This window comes from Rhineura floridana, chromosome 17 (genome assembly GCF_030035675.1).
Source record: "Rhineura floridana isolate rRhiFlo1 chromosome 17, rRhiFlo1.hap2, whole genome shotgun sequence".
NCBI classification, from domain to species: domain Eukaryota; kingdom Metazoa; phylum Chordata; class Lepidosauria; order Squamata; family Rhineuridae; genus Rhineura; species Rhineura floridana.
The window spans coordinates 10,442,675-10,465,124 of NC_084496.1; the positions used below are offsets into that span (position 1 = coordinate 10,442,675).

General features: G+C 39.2%; 1 protein-coding gene across 20 annotated transcripts in view; it reads left to right on the forward strand.

Annotated features, from left to right (window-relative positions):
• The window catches only part of MRTFB (myocardin related transcription factor B), a 146,898-nt gene that overhangs the window by 88,227 nt on the left and 36,221 nt on the right, over window positions 1-22,450 (forward strand). For 18 of the 20 annotated variants that reach the window (XM_061599901.1, XM_061599908.1, XM_061599907.1 and 15 more), the window contains 5 exons: window positions 9,294-9,359; window positions 11,327-11,382; window positions 13,126-13,201; window positions 16,397-16,558; window positions 19,923-20,104. In XM_061599901.1, the coding sequence (XP_061455885.1) occupies window positions 9,294-9,359; window positions 11,327-11,382; window positions 13,126-13,201; window positions 16,397-16,558; window positions 19,923-20,104 (542 nt within the window). The remainder of the gene's footprint in view (window positions 1-9,293; window positions 9,360-11,326; window positions 11,383-13,125; window positions 13,202-16,396; window positions 16,559-19,922; window positions 20,105-22,450) is intronic. The other 2 variants (XM_061599900.1, XM_061599917.1) reach the window with 1 other exon arrangement.

Here is a 22,450-nt window from a genome sequence, read left to right on the forward strand (position 1 = left end):
ATCTTGATTTCACACTATGGTTGTACAGTATTACTTCCTCTAAAATTTCAGTGTGCCCTTCTTCCTTGGGGTGTTCATGGTTCCCCTCTGTTGTTTTCATCCTGAGGGGCAGATTAGGCTGAGAGATGGTGAGTAGCCCATGGCCATTCAGTAAACTTTATAGTTCATTTCCATTAAAAAAAATTATTAAAATGATTTACATGCAGGCAAAGTTTATTAAGATCCACACAATACGTTTAAAGCACATCCAACTTGCATTTAAAGCACATTAACTTCCCCGAAAGAATCCTGGGAAGTGTAGTTTCCCCCTCCCTTAACAAACCATAGTTCCCATGATTCTGTGGTGTGGTTCATGTGCTTCAAAAATGTATTGAATGTGCTTTAAATGAATGGTGTGGATCTGCCCTAGGTATGATGTGCATTCATCAGTAAATTGAAAAGAACAATTATAAAAGATATTTTTTTAAACAGGGGAAGGGTTGTAGTTCAGTGGTAGGGCATATGCTTTGCATGCAAAGTTCCAAAATTCAATTTCTGGAAAAGGCTATTGCCTAGAATTCCAGAGAGCCGATGCTAGTCCATGTCATCAGTACTCAGCTGTTGTTCTTATGTGCCTTCAAGTCCGTTACGACTTATGGCGACCCTATGAATCAGCAACCTCCAATAGGATCTGTCGTGAACCACCCTGTTAAGATCTTGTAATTTCAGGTCTGTGGCTTCCTTTATGGAATCAATCCATCTCTTGTTTGGCCTTCCTCTTTTTTTACTCCCAGCTGTTTTTCCCAGAATTATTGTCTTTTCTAGTGAATCATGTCTTCTCATTATGTGTCAAGAAGTATGATAACCTCAGTTTCATCATTTTAGCTTCTAGTGATACTTCTGGTTTAATTTGTTCTAACACCCAATTATTTGTCATTTTCACAGTCCATGGTATGCACAAATCTCTCCTCCAACACCGCATTTCAAATGAATTGATTTTTCTCTTACCTGCTTTTTTCACTGTCCAACTTTCACATCCATACATAGAGATCGGGAATACCATGGTCTGAATGTGTTTAGTGATACATCTTTGCATTTGAGGACCTTTTCTAATTCTCTCATAGCTGCCCTCCCCAGTCCTAGCCTTCTTCTGATTTCTTGACTATTGTCTCCATTTTGCTTAATGACTATGCCACGGTATGGATAATCCTTGACAAGTTCATGTCCTCGTCAACTTTAAAGTTACATAAATCTTCTGTTGTCATTACTTTAGTCTTCTTGACGTTCAGCTGTAGTCCTGCTTTTGTGCTTTCCTCTTTAACTGTCATCAGCCTTAGTTTCAAATCGTTACTGGTTTCTGCTAGTAGTATGGTATCATCTGCATTAAATTATTGATATTTCTCCCTCCAGTTTTCACACCTCCTTCATCTTGGTCCGATCCTGCTTTCCGTATATGTTCTGCTTATAGATTAAACAAGTAGGGTGATAAAATACACCCCTGTCTCACACCCTGTCAGATTGGGAACCAATCAGGTTCTCCATATTTTCCATATTCTGTCCTTACAGTAGCTGCTTGTCCAGACAGGTTGCACATCAGGACAATCAGATGCTGTGGCACCCCCTTTTCTTTTAAAGCATTCCATAGTTTTGCATGATCTACACAGTCAAAGGCTTTGCTGTAATCTATAAAGCACAGGTGATTTCCTTCTGAAATTCTTTGGTCCATTCCATTATTCAACGTAAGTTTGCAATATGATCTCTGATGCCTCTTCCCTTTCTAAATCCAGCTTGGACATCTTACATTTCTCGCTCCATATATGGTAAGAGCCTTAAATATTAGGCAGGTTCCATCTCTGCTATCTTTTCGGCGCCTTTTAAAGACTTTTCTCTTCCAACAAGCCTTTTAAGTTGAGACCTATCCCAGTCTGCATCTGTGTTAGAATTGCTTTTAATATGTCTTTTAATATATTTAACCCTTTTTTAAAAGATGTTTTAAAAGTTTTTTTAAAAATGTTTTTAACATTGTTTTGTTTTAATGTATTTTAAGGTCTTTTTATGATGTTTTAAAGTGTTTTTAGTGTTTCTGTTTGCCGCCCTGGGCTCCTACTGGAAGGAAGGCCGGGGTATAAATAAAATAATAAATAAATAAATAAAGAGCCTTTGTTGTAGAATCTTGAGCATTACTTTACTTGCATGGGATATTAAGGCAATAGTTTGATAATTACTGCATTCCCAGCGATCCCCTTTCTTTGGAATTGGGATGTATATGGAACACTTCCAGTCTGTGGCCATTGTTTAGTTTTCCATATTTCTTGACAAATTTATATCAAAATTTGGACAGATTCAGTCTCAGTAGCTTGTAGCAACTCTATTGGTATACCATCTGTACCTGGTGATTTGTTTCTTGCAAGTATCTTAAGAGCAGCTTTCACCTCACATTCTAAAATTTCTGGTTCTTCATCATACGGTTCCTCTGTGAATGAAACGGTCGTCTTTGCATCTCTTTTATAGAGTTCTTTCGTTTATTGCTTCCATCTTCCTTTTATTTCATCTCGGTCAGTCAGTATGTTCCCCTGTTGAACATTCAACATCCCTACTCTTAGTTTAAATTTCCCTTTAATTTCTCTGATCTTTTGGAATAGGGCTCTTGTTCTATCCTTTTCGTTGTCCTCTTCCATTTTGATACAATAACCATTGTAATAGTTCTCTTTGTCCCTACGTACTAGTCACTGTATTGTTGCGTTCAGGGTTATAACCGTGTTTCTATCTCCTTTTGCTTTTGCTTTCCTTCTCTCTTTAACCATTTTAAGAGTTTCTTCAGTCATCCATTGAGGTCTTTCTTTCTTTTTAACTAGAGGTTGTCTTTTTGCATTCTTCCCTGATAATGTCTCTGACTTCAGTCCATAGTTCTTCTGGTTCTCTGTCAACTAAGTTTAAAGCCTCAAATCTGTTCCTTATTTGATCTTTATATTCTTCTGGGATGTTATTTAAATTGTATTTTGGCATTATGATTGCTTTGTTGTTCTTTAGCTTTACTTTGATTTTCGATATGACCAGTTAATGATCTGTACCACAGTCTGCTCCTGGTCTTTTTTTTGCTGAAAGTATGGAACTTCTCCATCTTCTGTTTCCAATTATATAATCAATTTGATTCCTCTATTGACCATTTGGTGATGTCCACGTGTACAGTCGTCTTTTCGGTTGCTCAAAACATGTGTTTGCAAGAAACAAATTATTGGCTTCACAGAATTCAATAAATCTTTCTCCTGCTTCATTTCTATCTCCTAAGCCCTATTTTCCCACAATTCCTAGTTCTTCTCTGTTCCCTATTTTTGCATTCCAGTCCCCTATGATTATCAGCACATCTTGTTTTGGTGTGTGATCTATTTCTTCCTGTACTTCTGAGTAAAATCTTTCTCTCTTCTTCTGCATTTGCCATCGGAGTGTAGACTTGGATGATGGTTATGTTAATAGGTTTCCCGTTAAATCTCATTGATATAACTCACACAGACTTTGCGTTATAGCTCTTAATTGTTTTTGCTACATCACTTCTCACTATTAAAGCAACCCCGTTTCTTCTTAATTTCTGATTTCTTGCATAAAATGTTTTGTAGTTGCCTGATTGAAAATGTCCCATTCCGGTCCATTTTAATTCACTCGCACCAAGTATTGTAATGTTGATACGTTTCATGTTTTGCTTGACAATTTCTAACTTTCCCTGGTTCATGCTTCTCACATTCCATGTTCCTATTGTGTGTGTTGTACAACTCTGGACTCTCTTTTCGCATCTATGCGCATCAACCTTTGGGCTCATTAGTCACAGTGCTACTCGTATGTGTCCTTTGTTCTTCCCCAGTAGCTCGTTGAGTGCCTTCTGACCTGGCGGTCTCATCTTCCAGCACTGTCTCATGTTGCATTTTGGATACTCTGTTCATAGGGTTTTCATGGTAAGAGGTATTCAGAGGTGGTTTACCATTGCCTTCCTCTGGGTTTGGATAGATCTTAGTCTGGTGTCTCAGCTTTGACAGTTTCTTCAACACTCTCAAACCCCCTCACCACGTTAAGGTGTGCATCCTAGAGGGGGAATACTTAGCTAGATGGCACCAAATGGCCTGAGTAGGTATAAGGCAGATTCCTTGGTTCCTAAATATGGAAAGAGACCCAAGGGCCACAGTGACTCTAAAATTTATTTATGTATTTTAATTATAACATTTATATACCACTTTATTGTAAAAAATCTCAAAGCAGTTTACAGAAAGAATTAAAACAATTAAATTATTGGCAAAAACAGTTAAAGATAGGTATTTTAAAATATTCAAAATAATAAAAGCAACAATGAGTTAAAAATAGATAAAAATATAATAGCTTCTACATGCCTGGGTAGGCTTGCCTAAACAAAAAAATGTTTTAGCAGATGCCACAAAGAGTACAATGAAGGCACCTGCTAATGTCAATAGGCAAGGAGTTCCAAAGCATAGGTGTTGCCACACTAAAGGACTCGTTTCTTACAAGAGCAGAACAAGTACTATGTGGAACCTGTAACATGGAAAGCACACCTTGAACTTGGCCTGGTAGCAAATGAACAATCAGTGCAGATTTCAGAGCAAAGATATTATGTGCTGATAGGGTCTCACTCATGTCAGCAATCGTGCCACAGCATTCTGCACTAACTGTAGCCCCCGGGTCAGGTTTTGCTGCATGGGGATTTCTGTGACCGTGGCTAACTGGCTGCCAGGATTTTTATAGTTTTGGTTTTTGGTTAGGAATCCTGAGTCGTTATGAGATGCTGAGTTTTCTGTCTTACTCATAGGAATTTTGTTGTGGTTGGTATGGTATTGCATTTAGGAAATCGTCACTGTCTTTTTTTTTCTTTTGCTATTTAAATTTCATTTACCTTTATCCTTGCTCCCTTTCATCCATAGAAGCAACAACAGTGGTTCCATGAGTTCCACTCAGCCCCTTACACCCACTGAAGACTCAACTTGTTGTTTCCATGACGGTTTGTTTCTTGCCCAGTAGTGGTAAAAGAGAATTCACATACTGGGCAGTGTGGCTGCAATTGTTGTTCCCAAGCTGCTGCTTATGAAGGTAGACCAAACCATGTGTGTTTTCTCTTTGTCAATTATTATTCACTGGAATTGGGTTGACTGTCAAAGTGAGTTTATAGCAGCTCACAGGGGAGACAGAAAAGAGTAGAGAATCTTCTTACTCTTACTCATTTCTCACACCTCTTTCTGAAGTAAAGGGTCAAATCTGTAAAGACATTTGGAGCAGCCATGTTAAAATGTAGGGGTAGGGCATTCCAGGCAGGGGATTGCCAACCCTACTTGGATATGGATGTCTTTGCAGAGGATTCCTGGTCAAGCTTTACCAACAACACAATTCAAACCATATATACCAAGAAGTAAGTCCTGTTGAGTTGTATGGGGCTTAGTCCCTTAGTAAGTGTTTTTAGAATTGCAGCCTATACTCCTAAGCGCTCCCATTTAACATCTCCACAACATTAGGCTCCTTTCTTCCTACAATAGCCTTCTGGTGACTGGCCTGGCACTTAAACCCTTTTTGCCAGAAGCAAGTAGGCTAGATTAAATGTTCCCTACCCAGGCTCCATCTTTTAGCTAAGATTTCGATCTTATTTTCCAATAAGAGAAATGTTTTTGTTTGAGTTGTATGTGCCAAGCAACTGTGGTTGATGCTTAACGTATCATGGTTAATGACATCACTTGGGCCTGCCCCCATGACATCACTCAGGGATGCCCCTATGACATAACTCGGGCCTGCCCCCATAATCTCAGAGTTTGGGATGCTTCTGACCTGGCAACCCTAAGAACAATGGGATGGCATTGTTTTCTAGGACTGTTCACACATATGTTAGGCCAGTGTTTCTCAACCTTTTTAAATTCATGCCCCCTTTTAGCTAACATAAAAATCCCACACACCCCTTCAAACCTGGCTCCTCTAATTATTTAATTTTCAAAAGGATTGAAATATCATGACTTTTATTTTCATTTCATATCATGACTTCTAGTTATAAATAAAATTTTGAGCTTATTAATAAAATTGATCAAAGTACTTATATATTTTTTCACATTTTACTTCTATTGTACATATTTTGTGGAAACACACTTCACCCTCCAGGTCTTCATGCGCTGCCCCCATTGAGAAACACTGCTTTAGGCTAATAACTTCTTTATATGTTACTATGATACTGAGAATCATGTTTTTGTATTATGTTTTTGCAAAATGCGCTTTGCATTTGCATGTTGTCCTTTTAAAAACAAAATTATAAAATTACAATATTGATTTGTTTTAAAAAAATCCTTTTGTCTTTTGTTTGTCTTTTAAACTTGCTATGTTTTTGTTGCAACTGAACCTTTTTTAACCAATCTATTTTTAATCATGCATCCTTTTTCTGTGGAAAGAGAACAAGCCAATACTCTGTTGATCTATGAACTCTGTCCTTAATCTATCTTTGCAAGAAATTTGCTTATTTCTACCATCTGGCAACTGCTTTTGTTTCTATAGAAAAAGTAGAATGCAAACATCACTTCCGAAAATTTCTTTGTTCCTAACATACATTCATAGGTTATCAAGAAATATCAGGAGAATGCAATGTTGTTTATCATTACCTATATTTCCTATCTTAAAATATTTTTTAAAAAAATCTATGTGGAGAGAAAATGTGTATACTCAGGTTAATTATTTGCTTCAATTGCCTTTTCACTGATATCAAATCTCATGGGAAAGCATTAAGATGTAATTGTTTTGACAACTGACTACTTTTTAAAAAAATGTCTACAGAACAAACTTATTTTTACACTGCAATTCTTGGACTTGGAAGTACCATGGAACTTCCAAGACTTCATGCTGGATTAAAATGGTTAGGACTGGACTATTAAATGAACACTTGAAATCTATGGGGCAAATTTAGCCAGTCTCTTAAAAATCAGTAAGACTTCTTGCTGTCTAAACATTTATAACTGCCGCCTTAAACGTGGTGCCCTGCAAATATGTTGAACTAAGCTCCCATCAGCCCCAGCCAGCATGGCCAATGATCCAGGATGATGAGAGTTGTAGTCTAAAACATCTGGAGGGCACAAGGTTGGGGAAGTCTCATTTATAAGATCAGGTTCATGATGGCTATGCACCACAATTTTCAGTTTAACATTCCTTTTAAGTTATTGATGTTTGTCACAATACTATCTCACACAAATAATAAGCATATTTTACAGTCTGTAAATTTGTAAAACCAGTCAAGGTTGCTGGAAGTGTGAACTAGTTTTCAAAACAGAGAAGCAGTCTTTTTCTTAAACACAATAAAAGAAATTCATCTACCTTTGTCACACACATGGCATTTTCTATGTGGCAATCACAACTATATGGTGTGTAGGAAACCTGCAATGAGCTATACTGACCTAGACTCACAGCTTTGGAAAGATAGGAAGTGAAGAAACAGCCAGTAATTCTGTTTGAAGAAGAAGTGGGTGTAACTAAATGCTGTCATTAAAATTTGATAACCAGAAACCTTACAAGAGATCTTTAGCTTAAGTGTGACTCCCTGAACACAGCAGAGCATTACAAACCAATAGTGATGGTTCCTTAATAACCACTTTCAACATTTTATTTAGCAGGTTGGATTAGATAATTACCTGTGCCTGAGCTAGTGAATATGCATAGTGGGGAGTGAAAACACACTTTCTTTTTTTACTTATCCAGTGTACCTACCTTGCCTCAGACATCCATGCAGGAGCATAAAGTCTGAATAGGGCCATTGTGTGTAAAATGTAATGTGCATATAGATCACATGGATGATTCCTGGATTTTATCTGGGATAGTATGGTGTTCTGGGACTGTACACGTGGGAATTTATGTGAGTAAGTTGTAATTGAATGTTGTATGGATGTCTGGGGACAATGGAGATGCGTTGGGTAGGGAGGAGAGATATACTCTTGCTCAGAGCTTGGAAAAGTTACTTTTTTGAACTACAACGGCCATCAGCCCAATGCAGTGGCCATGCTGGCTGGGGCTGATGGGAGTTGTAGTTCAAAAAAGTAACTTTTCCAAGCTCTGCATTGCTCTCTACCACATGCACACGCATGGGGTGGACTGGGGATAGGTCTAATTCAGCCCAGTTTATATTAAGTGTCAAAATCACTTGCTGATTTTAGTAATCCTTTCAACAGTCCTGTCAGACTAGTATTATAATCCCCATATTCTAGATGGAGGGCTGAAAGAATAGTGCCTTCCCTAAAATCATCTGATCTGGAGACTTCCCAGCACTAACTACACCAGCTTCTGGAGAATTGATTGTAGATATGGACATTTTCAAAGAGAAATATTCTACAGATCGTTAACTTTGTCTTTTAACAATATTCCACTACCCTCAAAATGCAGTGTATTGATATGTTTATATATGAATATGAGCCAACAATGTGATGTGGCTGCAAAAAAGGCAGATGCTATATTAGGCTGCATTAACAGAAGTATAGTTTCCAAATCGCGTGAAATATTAATTCCCCTCTATTCAGCACTGGTTAGGCCTCATCTTGAATACTGCATCCAGTTCTGGTCCCCGCACTTCAAGAAGGATGCAGACAAACTGGAACAGGTTCAGAGGAGGGCAACAAGGATGATCAGGGGACTGGAAACAAAGCCCTATGAGTAGGGACTGAAAGAACTGGGCATGTTTAGCCTGGAGAAGAGAAGACTGAGGGGAGATAGGATAGCACTGTTCAAGTACATGAAAGGCTGTCACATAGAGGAGGGCCGGGATCTCTTCTCGATCGTCCCAGAGTGCAGGACATGGAATAATGGGCTCAAGTTGCAGGAAGCCAGATTTCAACTGGATATCAGGAAAAGCTTCCTAACTGTTAGAGCCATACGACAATGGAATCAATTACCTAGAGAGATAGTGGGCTCTCCAACACTGGAGGCATTCAAGAGGCAGCTGGAGAGCCATCTGTCGGGAATGCTTTGATTTGGATTCCTGCATTGAGCAGGGGGTTGGACTTGATGGCCTTATAGGCCCCTTCCAACTCTACTAGTCTATGATTCTATAATAATGCATGAATTCAAGTTAAAATGGCTGTACTACTTCACCTAGGAAAGGAGAATATTCCGTTCTGTTGATGCAGCTAAGTTCTATTGAAAGCTATAGGTCTTAATTAAGCATTTAACTGTAAGGCTTAAGTAAACTGTTTCAGTGAGAATTATGTACTCCTCCAACTTTCTCTGGATGTCACCCATTGTACTTAGCTGCTCGTAAGACTGCATTCCTACTTGTCAAATAATGATTCTCTTTTTTCTGTTGCCAGTACTTCAGCTGAGGCTACAGCAAAGGCGGACAAGAGAACAGCTGGTGGACCAGGGAATCATGCCACGTAAGGCTAATTTTATTTTCTGCAACTTGTACAACACTTAATTCTCAGATGTCTTGCTGGAGATGAAAGGAAGTAACCAGTACCAATACCTATCAGAAAGCAAAAGGAGAATCACAACTAAGTATATGCTCACTTGCTCTCTCTTTCTCTCTCTCTCTCTCTCTCTCTCTCTCTCTCTCTCTCTCTCTCTCTCTCTCTCTCTCTCACTCACTCACTCACTCACTCACTCACTCACAATTTCAGCTTCATGGAGTACCTTTGCAGTTTTTAAGTTTGGAAATAACTTGGGAGGGGCGGAATGAAGAACCATGATTTAATGAGTAATAGACTGATGGAGGTGCTGTGGGTTGGTGGTTTCCTGGTCTGGGAGTTAGACAAATAAACTCCTTGATTCTGCTTTGTCACTTGTGGCATAGGTGGCCTCAGTGGTATAGAATGTCTATTTCAAATTATGCCTGACGTATCAGCTATGGCCATTCCTGGACAGGGATAGCTTGGCTACAATGACCTCTGGCATCCAGTGCTCCGCTTAGATTACTGTAATGCGCTCTGTGTGGGGCTGCCCTTGAAGATAGTTCAGAGACTGCAGCTGATGCAAAATGCAACTGCATAGTGTTGGCTGGGTCAGCTGCTCTGAATCCTACAGCATGACCCTAAAAGATCTGCATTAGCTGCCTGTACTTTATTGAGTCCATTCCAAGGTTTGGTTTTCACATATAAAGTTTTGGACTACTTAGGCACTTCCTCAGATAAGTGGGTCTTATCTCTGCATTGTCATGCCCATAATATAAGATATGTTGGGGATGCCCTTCTTGTTGAGTGAAGACCAGCATGCTGGGGCTTTTGTTAGGGCCTTCTCAGTGGTGGCACCCCAGCTGTGGAACATCCTTCTGAAGTGCAGGAAGCAGAGATACTGGTTGATTTTTAGTGCCCGCCAAAAATGTTCCTCTTCCTCCAGGCTTTTGAGGACTGAGTGCAATGTGGTTTTCTGAAATCACTTGATCTGTATAGGAGGAGGAGGAGTGAATTGTTTAATGAACTGTGTTTGTTCTGTTTTATTGTTGTTTTTCCTTATTTACATTTGTGACCTGTCCTGACCTGTCCTGGGATTGTTTGAGATCTAAATAAATAAAAAAATGAATGAATGTAGTGCTCTCACACTTTCCCTCACATTCTCTTTTCTATTTTTGCATTCCATTTGATTAATAACTTCTTGATATTTGCCAAACTGGTTTTCCATTGCATCCAACCTGGGTTTGATATGGGTTGCAGCTCCTTACACAAACCAGAGGTTCAGATGTAATGGCAAACTATGGTTTGACAAAAATCAGAAAGTTACTAATTAAGAGGAGCGTGCAAGGGAAGGGGGGAGTAAGAAGAATACATGAGCATTATTCATTGTTGATATAACCCAAGTGCTGGGAAACATTGGCCCTCCAGACATTGCTGAATTACAGCTCCCATCAACTTTGTTTGGCCGTGGTTGCTGGGGCTGATAGAAGGTGTAGTTCAGCAACAGCTGAAGGGCCAAAGATTCTCCACATCTAACAGTAACTCAGACATCTGAGCCAATCCATTGTTTTTCATGCACATACACATATAGTATATTGGATTTTCCAGTTGCCTCTGCTACACAATTGTCACTTCATTCTCTAATATTTATATATGTATATAGATTAGTGCAAGTATCTCTTTCCCTTCTGCTCATAGTCCTTTAGAATCCAGTCCATATTAATGATCTTCACTTGAACTATTTGAAATCCAGCTAATTGGCTGATGTACCTGTTACTGTTTCTAACAAGAGTCCATCATTACGACAGGTAGGGGAGGGTAGCAAAGAGGAGGTCATATACTGCAGATAGAGCATATTTGAGGTTAGCAGAGACAAATATTGAGGCGTTTAAGGCATCTGTCCCTACTAGCATGTTCTGATAGTTTCATGTCACTCCTCTGCTTTCCCATTGTAGCTTTGAAGAGCCCAGCTGCATTCCATGAGCAGATAAAGAGCTTGGAAAGAGCCAGGGTAAGAAATCAAGTTTAAACATATTGGTTCATTCTTTGCATATGGTTGCATTTGAAAAGGGTGAAACATGCAAGAGTTGTGAAGCAAGGTAAAATTGAACTAAATTGATATGTCTGGAACTAAATGTCACCATTAATGAAGCATCAATTTCCTAGAGCAATGCAAACCTTCCAGATGTAGGCAACTCCTACTTCCCTTTCCCCAGTTGCCCTTATCTTCCCCAAAACAATCCATTGGATCTAGATTCACAGTAGATAACCCCAGGTGAGATCCATTTACTCACAGTTGTAGTCATCTTATTTATATACTGCAATTTCCACAGATTTCTGCTCAGAGCCATTTATAAACAACAACAACAACAGTGTGATACAATAATATAAAAACCATAATTAAAAGGCAATATGTTTCTGAAAACCAGTTGCCGGAAGCCTCAGGAGGGGAGAGTGTTCTTGCACTCAGGTCCTGCTTGCGGGCTTCCCCCAGGCACCTGGTTGGCCACTGTGAGAACAGGATGCTGGACTAGATGGGCCACTGGCCTGACCCAGGAGGCTCTTCTTATGTTCTTAACAGTTAACAATTCATTAAAAATTGTCAGCATCCCTGCTGGAGGTAAATGAGCTCTTTGAATTTGTCTAAGCTTTTAGGTCCTAGTTACAATGTTTGTGTTTGTACCTCATGGTATACCACGAAGTATGGCTTACAGTGAATAAACAGCATGCTAGTGGATGCTGCTTTTGCTCCTGCTGCAACTCCTCCCTTTGTTGAGCCAGGAGCAACAAATCACAAGCCTTGGCTTAGTGTGATGTGCAAACCAGTAATGGTCTCTTTCCAAACAAACTACTGTGCTAAGCCAAGATTTGTTCGTGGCTTACTGATCGTGGTTTGTTTGGGAGAAACAAATCACAAGCGCTGGGTTGCATGTCACACTAAACCAAGGCTCATGATTTGTTACTTAACAAAGTGAGCATTAGCACACTACTCATTCATAGTAAGTCATGGATTATGGTTTACAATGAAATGTGAATGGTGCCAGTGCTTTTGAGTGTATTATAATATAGGACTATCATGGAACAGTATAAGCTTAGTGCTGCCTAATGATGTTCAGGGATAAATATTGTCTCACGTTCCCTGTGATACGTGTGCTGCATATTCAAGTTTAATTTGCTCAATATAAGTGCTCTAGAAAAATGGCGAAGCTACACTATTAGGAAGTCATTAATGTATTTAAAAAATCAAAATCTGTTCAAAAACACCCTTAATTCTGCAGGTTGTAACTGCTGACTTGTTAAGAGCCCTAAATTCTAGACCTGTTAGAATTCTACTTCTACATTTTATACTTTATCCACTTGTGTCACTATATAGAGGAATAGGTTTGAAATGTGTCATCTATAAAGAGTAAATTTTTATGAGCTGGATTTTGGATTGTAAAACGTGAAGGGGGGAGAAGTCTGCATTTTATCCCTTCCAGTATGAGTTGCCAGGAACTTGATGTTCTATAGTATTCTCTAAATGTTATAACAATAAACATAAAACATAATCTTGTAGTATAAGGCAGCATCTTGCAAAACTTTCTCAGATGGTGTCTTTTGTTATGTGACCAAAAAATTATAATAATTTCATTTAGTGACAGCCATTCAGAACTGCAATAAAAAAGTCATTTCCCAAAAATGTTTCTTTAACCTGAAATATTTTGTGTGAATTGCCAGTAAATGTGTACTTAATGTGCTTGCATTTTTTCCCCAGACGGAAAACTTTCTGAAGCACAAGATACGCAGTAGACCTGATAGATCAGAGTTGGTCAGAATGCACATTCTTGAAGGTGAGGACCCTGATGTCCTGTTTTCTGGCTTTATTTTATTTATTATTTGATTTATATCCCACCCTTCCAGCAGGAGCCCAGGGCGGAGCGCGGTGGGCGACGGAGGTGAGCCTGTAGTACGGGATGCGTGGGCACGTCTGTATTTTTTTTTTTTTTTTTTAAACAGGGAGCCGCTTGGAAGGGTGGGCTTAAGGCGTGGTCGGTCATTGCCATTGTCGCTGCCCCATCCCCAGTGTTTTGGGAGAAATGAAGGGAGTGGGTAGCAAGAGCTTGCAAAGGACTTCTGTTTCTTCAGACAAAAACAACAATAAGGATAACTCCTTTGGGAAGTTATTTTGGATGAGGGGAGCGGCGTGACCGCTAAGCACTTACTATGTGGCATTTTAGTTAGTATTACTCGACTCTGATTGGATCAATACTGGATCAATGTGTTTTTAAATTGTTTTTAAATTTTTTAAATTGTGTTTTTAAATTTGTATATTTGTTTTTAATGTTTTTAATTGTTGTAAACCGCTCAGAGAGCTTCGGCTATGGGGCGGTATATAAATGTAATAAATAAAAATAATAAAATAAATTTTAAAACATCATAAAAACAGACCTTAAAATACATTAAAACAAAACGTTAAAAACATTTTTAAAAGCTTTAAAAACATCTTTTAAAAAAGGCTTAAAAACATTAAAAAAAACATATTAACAATTAATGGTTGAACAATTAAAAAAAAAAGAAGGGATCTGCAGTTAAATAAATAAACCTTTAGACAGAGTCTGTGGATCTCTTTTGAAAAACTAGCCATTAATATGTATTTATACAATTTTTTTTACCCTAATTACATGGAATATTTTTTCTCTCTCCAGTGATAAAATTATTGTTGGCTTCCCTTGCTTCAAACATAAAAATACGCAAAGATCCTAATTTACCAGAATACTAAGATATGTATGCAAAACTCAGGGATGTAGCAACAGCTATGTTAATTCAAATTCAAAGTATTTCTTTCAGAGAAGATTTATTTTTATTTTACTTTAATGTGTAAAGAACTTTGCCAGCCCTATTTTTTCATAAATAGATCATTATAATTTCCCTTTTTGCAGTTGGAGAATTAAGGCTGATAAGTGACTTCTTACATCTTGCCTAATAAGCCTGTTGAGATGGGATTAGAATCCAGTTCTCACATTCACTGTTCTATCAATTTAGGAAAACAGTTAAGGACAGTTGTTTGTTAAAACATGTTTTTTAAAGATTTGTTAAGATATGCATGTTTGTTTCATTTTAAAAAATAAAAAATGTTTACAGACATTATGCAGAATCTTTGTAAATGGTTTTCAAGCAGCACATATTAGTTAAGAAATTGTTTACAACATTGATGGAGCTTTCCCCCTGTAGTTCTGAATGCATAACTTGCTCAGCAAGAAGGACGACATCAGGGAATTTTTCTGTAATATATTCATGTTTTTATCTCTTCACAAGATAGTTGAGAAAACATTGTGGCCTTTTAAAATTTATAGCTTTATAGCCAAGAAATGATCTGTTTGTTACAAGATGTTAGTCAGTACACAAGCACATTACAGCTAGTGATGTGGTCAAAAAGTTGGATTTATTTACTTAAGCTTAATATCCTATTTTATCCTGTGGGCCCAGAGTGATTTGCAACAGTTTTTTTTTCTTAAGTCAAACACACCTATCCTCAAGGGCTCACAATATAGGTAATTAACTTGTTTGGAGGATAAAAGAGGCAAAAATAAATAAAAATGACATCTTATAGATGTCAAATCCATTACAACAAAGACAAGACCTGAAAACATGCTGTGTGTAACCAGTCTCAAAAGCCATCAAAAGAGCATTGCTTTCTCCAGGCAGTCATCTGTTAAATTTATTTATTTATCTATTTAATCTGTATCCCATCCTTCCTCCCAGCAGGAGCCCAGGGCGGCAAACAAGTCACTAAAAACACTTTAAAACATCATAAAAACAAATCTTAAAATACATTAAGACAAAACAGCATTAAAAACATTTAAAAAACTTTTAAAAAAGGGTTAAAAACATTATTAAAAAACATATTAAGCAATTCTGACACAGACACAGACTGGGATAGCTCTCATCTTAAAAGGCTTGTTGTAAAAGTTAAGTCTTCAAAAGGCGCCGAAGAGATAGCAGAGATGGCGCCTGCCTAATATTCAAAGGGAGGGAATTCCACAGGGTAGGTGCTGCCACACTAAATGGCTGTTGGACAAAGAGATGCTGCACAGTGGGCTGAGTGAGGACCAGAGCCCATTCTAGGTGTGATAGTTACCTTGCAAATGCCACAGGTCTCCAGTAAGTTTTCCAATGTGAAACATTTTAGCCTTAACAAAGACCATCCCTCTCTTTCCAGTTTATTTCTGTCTTCCAGAGATACAGAACCACTTTTTAATCGCCAGGCTCCCAGACATTACAGTCTTTGTTGGTCCAGGGGATTAACTGCCTCTTCTCTTAAAACTTCCACATGCTCTGTTTAGTGGTTTCCATTGCAACTTCAAAACACACAAGGAGCAAGACGCACTTGTGGTGCTTACAAGGATACAGTTTCACACACTTGTACTTTGTCTAAAAGCATACGTTTTTGAAAAAAATGAAAGCCTAGGAAGACTCCATGCAAGCCTGTCTCCTGCAATAGCTGTTCAATGCAACCTACTAGATTTTGGGGTCATCCTATTTGTCTATTTGATTTGGGGGGAACTTGCTTACCTGCTGCTTGCAGCACTTGCCTTTGGCAAGTAGAATTCTTGGTTGCTAAAAACAATGCAAAGTAAGCTATTTAGCAATCCTTGACTAAGGTAGAGTAGGTATTAAAGTCATTAACTGTTATGTGTTTCTAGTCAACTTAATAAAGAGTACTTATCTGCTTGTTTCTTCAGAAATGTGTGTACCCTGATTTCTTCTCCAAACGCAGAGGTGACTGCAACAATTGTCCAGTGCCAAAAATACTTAGCTTGGGGTGAATTATGTTGGCCACTTAGAATATTTGTCTTTTCTTAGCTAATTTCAGGTCAAGCAGAAAATGCTCTCTGGTATCCCCCCAAAATACCACTGAAATAAATAGTGAAAGGGATCTAGACTTTGAAAGTTATGACCATAACATAATGCTCAAAAACAATTCTTTTTTTCTTGAAATCTGAAAAATATGGTAGAATCTTTAAAACTGTGTCCCTTTCTTCCAGAAACATTTGCGGAACCCTCTCTACAGGCAACTCAGATGAAACTGAAGAGAGCACGATTGGCAGATGATCTGAATGAGAAGATTGCTCAGAGGCCTGGTCCTATGGAACTTGTAGAAAAAAACATCCTTCCTGTAGACTCCAGTGTGAAAGAAGCAATTATAGGCAAGTAGAAAAGCTGTGATGTGGGTCTCTTGTTGCAGAAAATAATGGGAAATGAAAACTTGAGCAATGAGGATTTGAGAACCTATATAACAAACGGTGCATATGTTAAGTCATTTGTTGTGAAAGATCCAGATGGTTTTCCTGCAAACGGGTTTTGTTGCTGTGATAACCTGAACTCAAATGGCATTTTGTCACTGGGAATATGCAACCCCATCTTCCACCCCAAACAAGCGCATGCATCCTTTGCCATTAAAGGAAACAAAGGCCTCCTTGTGAAACATAAAAATGTGCAACTCATTTCAGTTGATGACAACTTTCCTCCGGGATGAAGATTGGTTGATCCATTAAATCAGTGCAACAACCAACAATAAATGCAACAGCATCCATAATTAATTAGAATGCACCAAGTGAAATTAATGGGCTTTGAAGGCCTGATTAAATCGGTATGATTTCAACAAGCTCTCGAAACACTTGTCTTAAAGTCACTGCAAGATGGACATCTTCAGGCTGCAGTATAATCAGGAGGGGTTGACTTGCAGATCTCAGTGATTGGGCAGGTCTAAAAGGTGCTCCCTCTGAAGCCTGCTCCTAAGTTGTTTAGGTCTTTGTATGTCATCCACAAAACCTTAAACCTGGTCCAGTACCAAATTAGTAGCCAGTGCAGTTCTTTTTGGAGTGGGGTTATGAGGTCAGTGGCTGCATTTATGCATCTAGCCACAGCATTCTCCTCTTTGTGCAGCTCCCAGACCAACCTTAAGCCCCACATAGTGTTGCAGTAATGCAGATTTGAGGTTAACAGCATGTAGATCATTGTGGCCAAGCTGCCTCTGTCCAGGAATGGTTATAGCTGTTGAATTTGCCAAAGCTGGTAAAAGTGTGACAACGGGCCTAAAGTGAGAACAATGGATCAAGGATTGAGGAGCAGCAGCGTAGTGGCAAATTCAGAAGTGCAGGGTCCCTTCATGAGAGTCACACACACTCACACACACATTTTTTGCAGCTGGCTTGAGAATGAGATCCTTGTTAACCTTCTTTCACAACAACAGATGTTCCTATGAGCCAGAGTACAAGGGGAGAGGACTAGCTACTGAGAAGAGTCTTCTCAGTGACTGACTCACCTCCTTTCACTCTGACTGGCGCTAATCAGCGGGAAAGGACAAGGAAGCATGTTAGAAGACTTTTCAGTGGCTTACTCTCCTTTCATGCTGATTGCCTCATAGGATGCTGGAGATGTAGGGGCCCTGCTGGGATCCTGCTTTCAAAAAAGTAAGCGGTCTAAGCCCCCCCGAGACCCTGGACAACTACACCCCTGTTGAGGAGCATTCCCAGGCCACTCACCTGTTCCTTCACAGGGAGTGCATTCTTGTCTAGAACAGGCAAATTACCCAGTCCCTGGACCCGAGAACTGTCCACCCATGGGGCTTCAATTTTGTCAGGCTTCACCGCCAGCTTATTGGCCATCCAATGAAGACTTGGGGTTTATCTGTTCCATGGATAAAAAAAGGTTTTTTTAAATGCAAGAAATGCATTTTTAATTCTGTTTTGTCTGTGATCATAATTAGCTGTATTATGGCTCACATATTTATTTACATGCTCATTCTTTCAGTACTCCTGCGCAAGGTTGTCATCAACTGAAAAAAATTGGGCATTTTATTGTTCCACAAGAACTGTTATTAATTGATAAATATTTGTCTTTCAGTGCCATTTAGAGGCTTTGTGTCTTCTTTTGTTTCATCTGTTATTGTTGTTTTTGGTCCTGCCCCCTTTTCTTTATCTGTCTCCATTACAATTGAAGTTGTGGAATATCTGACATATGTTGGATAGCACCTGTGACATCTCCACTGACCAGTGGCACAACTCCTTTCTGTGCTATCCGAGCCATTTTGTGACCTTTCTAGCACTGAAATGCATCTCTCCCTTACATATTTTTTTTTACAGAGCAGCACATATAGATGTAATTATGTCCCACAGCAAGGTACTGCTTCCCTTGTATATTTTGTCAGACAGAATAGTTCATTACTGACGTCATACATAAGAACAGAGGAAGGTGCCTTATACCGAGTCAGACCTTTGGTCCATCTAGCTCAGTACTGTCCACACTGACTGGCAGCAGCTCTCCAGGGTTTCAGACAGGGAGTCTCTCCCAGCCCTACCTAGAGATGCCGGGGATTGGACCTGTGTGCTAAGAAAAAAAAAATAGAGGTATATGGAAGCAATATTTGAAGCGTATTTAAATATCAGTTTTGTGGAGCTGTGGATTGGCAGCTACATTTGACACCCACACTCTGCACACAAATGTGATTCAGACCGGGTCAGGCTCACACTTTCACCTTGGGAGAAAAGGTACTGCTATTTCAAAGCATGCATGGTATTCTCCTCTACCCTGGATTTTTAGCTTTTTAAAAATATGATAGTAAGCCAGTTATTACCTTCAAAAGTCACTTTTTTTTGTCCTCGTCCTCAATCACAGGAGATTATATATTTTTTCAGCTGTTGCTAGAACACATTCCTTTAATCAGGTGAGTCTTTTTATTACCCTCTCAATTTTGCTCAGCTTGACATTTGGCTTTCGGGGAAAAAGCCTGCTTTGTTTTATGGAATAGTTACACAGAATGTGTACTGTAAATCAAATTTCTCAGTAGTAATTAGGAATAAAATTGAAACAGCCAAAGTAGACATTAAAGGGCTATTGTTCCTATGTCTGCCCTGTTTTTGTATAAAGCAGGATGGAGTGCAGGGGAGAGAGGTGCTGAACCCTCCCCACACCCACCCTCCATACATTACCTCCCCATAGTCTGTTGCTCCAGGAATATTTTTTAACCTTCATGACCCCAGTACTGAGCAAGAAATGGAGAAGACTACTTGGAGCAGTTGGCTTAGTAACCTCAGTAAAGCATTGGAGAGAGAGTTCAGTACCTCTCTTCCATGCTGTCTTTTACTGCTAAAGCCTTCACCTTGCTTTATATGGGGCAGAGGCTGTATACACACCATACATTTAAAGCACCCCCCCCAAGAATCCTGGGAACTGTAGTTTTAAGGGTGCTGGGAGTTGTAGCTCTGTGAACGGTAAACTTCAGTTCCGAAGATTCTTTGGGGATGGAATAGAGGAATGTACTTTAAATGTATAATATGTTGTGCAGCCTGGAGCAGACACATGGGGGGGGGAAGTGTCCACCACTATTGTGTCTCATTTGGCCCAAACTCGTACAAAAAAGACTTCTATACAGGAAGGCCTCTTGTTTGTGAACTGTCTGCAGTTGAGTAGGGGGTATTCACGTCAGAAATAAAGAAAAAGTAAATTATATCAGGTTTCTCTATAATCACAGAGTTAAAAGGTGATTTCCCTCCCCCCTTTTCTTTTTAGCAGTTGGTCAGGAGAACTATCCTCAAGGACTGGATGATTTCTCTTTTGATGAAGACAGCAGTGATGCTTTATCTCCAGATCAGCCTGCCAGTCAGGAATCTCAGGGCTCAGCAGCATCCCCTGGCGAGCCCAAAACAAGGGAAGCGCCATCACCAGTCATACCAGCTTCCTCTACTAATCAGGTATATAATGTACAAATTCATGTCCATAACCTTTGGTGCAGCCATATTGTGATGCCAACCAAACATTATTATGACATTTTCCCCTCTGATAAACGTCCATTGTATTTTATGGAAAATGTGAAGGTTAGGTGGTTAAAAAATGTTCATTACTTCAAGTCTGTCGATTCTTAATAGATGTATTTGCACAGCAATCAGATACCACAACCTTTTCTAAAGTGCAGTAGAGAGTCTTCCCTGTCATTCCACAAAATGAGCTCTAACAAGCATAATAGCCAGAGTTTCTGTGGTGAGAGAAATGAATTTCTGGAATCCATATATTATATAGCCACGGAAGTGGCTGTATACTATAGCCAGCATGGATTTTTCACATTCCACAATGTTAAATTGAAAATACCCCCTCATGTCATTCTGCTGTTTCCCATAAGCTCATTTCAAAACAAAACCTTACCAAACTTATAGTCCTGGACTCAGAAATGCTTGCTTAACAACCCTGTTAAGTTTTCATGGTGATATACAAAACACTCAGAGAGAATAGAGAGTTCAAAGTGTAAAACAAGAATAAAAAAATCCAGACCCCTGTTGGACTTTTTTCTGTCAGTGTTCTTGTAATTTGTTGAAAGTAATTAAAAATCAGCCATGTTCACAGAGTACCTGTCATCCTATTACTGCCCTTGCCCCATACTCTGACCTTCATCTTCCTCAGTTTAAAAAAGTCTAGCTGATTTTTAATTAATTTAAGAAATTTTACATTGAACTGAAAGATAACATTGGGCATGCTCAGTAAGAACCAAGTGTTCTAAAAGCCAGACTCACAGCTGTTTGTCTTGGGTAATCAGGTGGCCATACCCAGACCAGAAATTTATTTCACTTTAGACGGTCATGGCTTCCCCCAGAGAATCCTGGGAAGTGTCGTTTGTGAAGAGTGCTAAAAGCTGTTAGAAGACTCCTATTCCTCTGACAGTGTTCCAGTGGCCAAAGTGGTTTAACAGTCAGCCCCTCTTCTGGGGATTGTAGCTCTGAGGGGAATAGGGTCTTTCCTGACCTCCTCTCTGAGATGTTGTACTGCCCTACAAATTTGTAAAAATGCAAACATAATCTGGGTTGGTCTTTCACAGTCCTTTCCACTTTCTGTGTAGCTTGGAAGAATTTGGTAATGTGCCCCTGAGCACATGGTGAGTGGTGGCATCACCTGCAGTCAGCCTTAATAACAGAAACAAGGCATGTGCTGGTCTGATCTTGTTTTAGCAGGAAGGAAGCACCAATATTAAGTCAGTTGATATAGTTCAGATAGTCATTTTAAATATGTTTGATTTACTTTGTTTGATTTACTTTGCAATTTTAGTGAAGTTTCCTATAATAAAACATTTTCTTTTGCTTCTGTTATGAATATGTAAAGTACAGCTTGCATAATTTACACTAATTAAACTTCAAAAACAATTATGGAAAAATGGCACTGACTGTTTTGCAGAATAGTTTCCAATAGACATAAGGAGCGTCTGTTTGCACAACTTCTTTAAGGAGTATGAGAGAAAGGTGGGAAATAAAATATAAATGTAAGAACCGTCTGCTCTAGTTATGGGATCATTGACAGAGAGCTTTTTAGGGTATTAATGTTTTGCCCTCTTTTCCCCCTAACTACTGGCAGTTCCCTTTTCCTCAGTCCCTGAGAATTGTAATGTTGGCATTACACACATACTTCCAAGCTTTAAAGGCTAGCCCAATGTAATGCTCTCCAGATGCTGTGGGATTACCTCTACCATGGCCATGCTGGTTGGAACTGATGGGAGTTGTAGTTCAACAACATCTGGAAGACAACATGTTGCCTGTTCCTGGGCTAAACACTTGTTTTTTTTAGAAAAAATGAAAGGTAAGATTCTCAGGATCCTAAATTCTGTGCCCGATATCTGCATTTTGTGGAAACCCTGAGATATGCAAAGCCTTGGTAGTCATCCAGATACACGTTGGGAGACGAGAGTTCCAGTATGATTCTTTTCCAACCATTGCTTGCTGGACACAGGGACCTGCTAGTTCAAGGGTGTCCGTGCGCCCACAGAGGTGTTCTCTAGCATCTGAAGTGATCCCCCCACCCCTCTGCTGAAGCTAGGCTTAAAAGAATTCTTATCTTGCAGCCAGTAGAAGGCCTTTCCAAGCTTAATAGCAGTGGAAGGGAGTTACAGCTGGGGAAGTGAGTGTTAACTTTTCCTTCCCCAGCTATGACATACATACCCAGCTGCGTGCGCGCACACACACAGAGAGGAATTTAAACATGTTTTTCAAGCCTGGCAACAGAGACAATGACTGCATGTCTGGGGTTGCCATGTGTGCATGGTTGTGGTACATAGTTAT